Genomic DNA, 2,956 nt, shown 5'->3' with positions numbered 1-2,956 from the left:
TGCCTTAGCCATCACCTGAAATCCGGCCCCCAAAAATATGCTCTGAGGAGCAGCCTCTGTAGATGAATTAGAAATAGTGAGCAGCTCCAAGTGGTGAGGTGAGCATGGGCAGTAGAGGAGCACTCCTGTTTCCTCTGCACTAGCAGGGGAAACTGAGGCAGCTTCTACTGCCTGCTTTTTTTCTTTGCTTTGTAAACAAGCCCTGTTTTTAACCAAATTTCCAGCTCAGAAACCAATAGAGCACCTAAAAATAATTTTAAATGTGATCTGTAGGGTGAAGTCTGTCAGCTGAGGTGTGCCAGTACCACCACACTTGTAGTTGCCTCCACAGCAGTGCAGGGCACAGCAGAGGCTTGGGGAGGAAGCCAGCCCCACATGCCACCCCCTTGCACTGTACATGGAATTTGCCTTCCCTGTGGCACCAGTGCTGAAGGGTTATGTGGAGGAGAGGACCAGCACCCAGCACTGTGGCAGGGCAGGCAAGGAAAGAAAAAGTGTAGCTTAGAAACATTCCTAGTTTTTGTGAGTTTGTATGACAACACTAGTTAAACATAGATTTGTGTATTAACATACACAGTGTATATTATAAATTAATACATACCAGAGATATATCACAGTTATGGTATAGTGTCATGTCCCCAGCAGAGTGGGATTATTATTATTATTATATCCTCTGTTGCTCAGCCACACGTCTCAAGCAGCAGCATGGAAGATGCTCTCAGAGCAGGACAGGCCCAGGAGTGTCAGTGCTCCCGTGACCACCCTTTGCCTCCCAGGAGTGCTGTAACAGTGCTCAGCCTGCAGGCACAGCTGCAGAGGCAGGGACAAAGTGAAGCCACGACCAGCTGGCCAATGTGCTGCTCCCCTCCTGCACCAGCTCTAGCTTAGCTCCCACAGGACAGACATGCCTTGTTTTCCTCCAAGGCTGCCTGGTGCTGTTACAGCTGCCTGGCAGGCACAGCAGCTCTGCCTTCCCAGGGCAGGAGAAGCCAGCCCTCCCTACCAGGAAGAGCAGGGCAAAGGGAAACCCAGACAGGAGGGTTTGGAGTCATGGTCTGAAAGTATTGAACCCCCTGCTCTGTCAGCCACGAGATCAGCACTAACATGGGCTGTAGAGGTGGAGGTGGCCTTGCCATGGGACAGTTCTGTTTCCACAAGACCTGTCCCCACAGCAGCAGGATGCCTGGTCCTTGCCAGCCAGCAGAGCAGCCCACAGCCTCCTGTCCCACAGCTGGCCCAGTATGTAAATGCAGCCAAGAAGGTTTTAACCTAGTCTTGGAAATAAATTAGGGGTTTTGTTAGATATTTTTTTTTTTTTTTTTTTTTTTTTTAATAAAAACACTTTATGGAAACCGTTTGGTTTTTTTTGAAGTAGTTGGTCAAGGAGGAGGAATGAGTGTCGTTATATTTGACAGATGGGATTTATTGGTACCCCACCACTCAGGCCCTGCACTCACCGCAGTTTATGCTGGTGTGGGGTGGGAGCCCAAAGCACCCAGAGAGTACAACAGCAGGGGAGGGCTCAGGCACCTTGGAGCCTCTCCTCACTCCCAGGCTGTTTTACTTTCATCACTTTCCAAATCATCATCATCATCATCCTCTGTGTATAGTGCGTCCACACCCTCCTCCTCCTCCTCCTTCTCCTCTCGAGCCAGCAGCTTCTTGAAGACCTCATACTCCTCTGGGGTTGAGTAGGCCAGACTGGCCAGGAAGTCTTTCTCTGGGACCTGAAGGATGTCCTTCAGTTTTGGGTTACTAGTTTGGGTCTGCCCTTTGTGTGGGGTCACGTAGAGCCCCCGGCGCTCCAGGAAGATGTGCCGATTCCGGAGCTCGGCAAAGGGCATTTGGAAGAGCCGAGCCTTCACCATCTCCTTCTGCTGGACCCCCATTCTGAAGTAGGCGTACTGCGGGCACAACGGGGGGTGTCAGGCACAGCCCTATCCCCGTAGCCGGTTTTGGCAGGAAGGTGGGTCCCGGTCCTCACCTGGAAGTGGTGATGGAGGGTGCGCGGCTCCTCCAGCAGGACGGTGGGGCAGGTCCTGAGCACTTCCCGCAGCTGCTCCGCCGTGAAAAGGCAGCGCTCCCGCAGCAGCCGCACCGCCGCCTCCAGCCTCTTCCGGGGCACGTGGAAGAGCTGGGGGCAGCGGCTCACCGCCCGCCGCAGCCGGCCTGCGAGCAGCGGGTCAGCGGCGGAGCCCCGGTGTCCCCCCCGAACCCCCGCTCGTCGCCCTACCTCCGTCCAGCCCCAGGCGCCGCAGCTCCTGGGCGCGCTCCTGGAGTCGCACCGTGGGCAGCCGCAACAGCGCTGGGCTCTGCTCCAGCAGGGCCAGGGCGGCCTCGGCGCTCAGTCCGAGCAGCAGCAGCTGCGCCGCCGCCGCCTCCCGGTGCTCGGGGCCGAGCCGGGGCTGCAGCGCCAGGAGCCGCCGGGCCTGCTCCCGGCTGAAGCCCATGGCCCGCAGCGCCGCCGCTTCCCCGCAGCCGCGAGCAGGACACGGCCCGGAGGCGGCGGGGAGCGCCCGGGCTGCCACCAGCGCCCTCCCGGCGCCGCGCAGCCCCAGCGGCCCCGCCATGGCCGCGGTGGGGCCGGGCCAGCTCCGCTCCGCCCCGCTCGGCTCCGCCCCGGCCCGGCCCCTATCCCGCCCTGGGCAGCGCCGGCGGAGCGAGGGGCGGGGTGGGAGGCCGGGGCTGGAGCGCTCGGGGAACGAACAGCCCCGAACCCTCCGCCCGCAGAGACCGGCCCCGCTGCTGGAGCTGATCGGGCCGCCGCTCGTCATCCCCGCCGCGGCCAGAGCCGGGCCACGGTGCTGCTGCAGAACGCAGGTGATTCCGGTAGCAGAGTCCAAAGCTAATTAGTAATTAAGCCGAGTCCTGTTGCTAATCTGCAGAGCTGCAGCAGCTGGCCAAACTACTGCTTTTCCCCAGCACTTCCATCCCGGCTGACCTGTACCCCAAAATG

General features: G+C 59.0%; 1 protein-coding gene across 1 annotated transcript; it reads right to left on the bottom strand.

The window, feature by feature from the left end:
• Nucleotides 1–1,402: 1,402 nt before the first annotated feature.
• MTERF4 (mitochondrial transcription termination factor 4) lies at nucleotides 1,403–2,581 on the bottom strand. Its single transcript, XM_015638100.2, has 3 exons — nucleotides 2,234–2,581; nucleotides 1,985–2,169; nucleotides 1,403–1,904 (listed from the first exon to the last, which is right to left on the bottom strand). The coding sequence occupies exons 1-3, from the start codon at nucleotides 2,568–2,570 to the stop codon at nucleotides 1,545–1,547; spliced, it is 882 nt and encodes a 293-aa protein (XP_015493586.1). The 5' UTR covers nucleotides 2,571–2,581; the 3' UTR covers nucleotides 1,403–1,544.
• Nucleotides 2,582–2,956: the final 375 nt, after the last annotated feature.

This window comes from Parus major, chromosome 9 (assembly GCF_001522545.3).
Source record: "Parus major isolate Abel chromosome 9, Parus_major1.1, whole genome shotgun sequence".
NCBI lineage: Eukaryota > Metazoa > Chordata > Aves > Passeriformes > Paridae > Parus > Parus major.
Note: the sequence above shows the minus strand (reverse complement) of the source record. Positions and strands in the feature narration are given on the sequence as shown.

Coding starts and splice junctions, on each gene's coding strand:
- MTERF4 (XM_015638100.2), bottom strand. CDS start 2,570: ATGGCGGGGCCGCTGGGGCTGCGCGGCGCCGGGAGGGCGCTGGTGGCA. Junction 2,170..2,233: donor GCGCCTGGGGCTGGACGGAG/GTAGGGCGACGA, acceptor CGCTGCTCGCAG/GCCGGCTGCGGCGGGCGGTG. Junction 1,905..1,984: donor CCCTCCATCACCACTTCCAG/GTGAGGACCGGG, acceptor TTGTGCCCGCAG/TACGCCTACTTCAGAATGGG.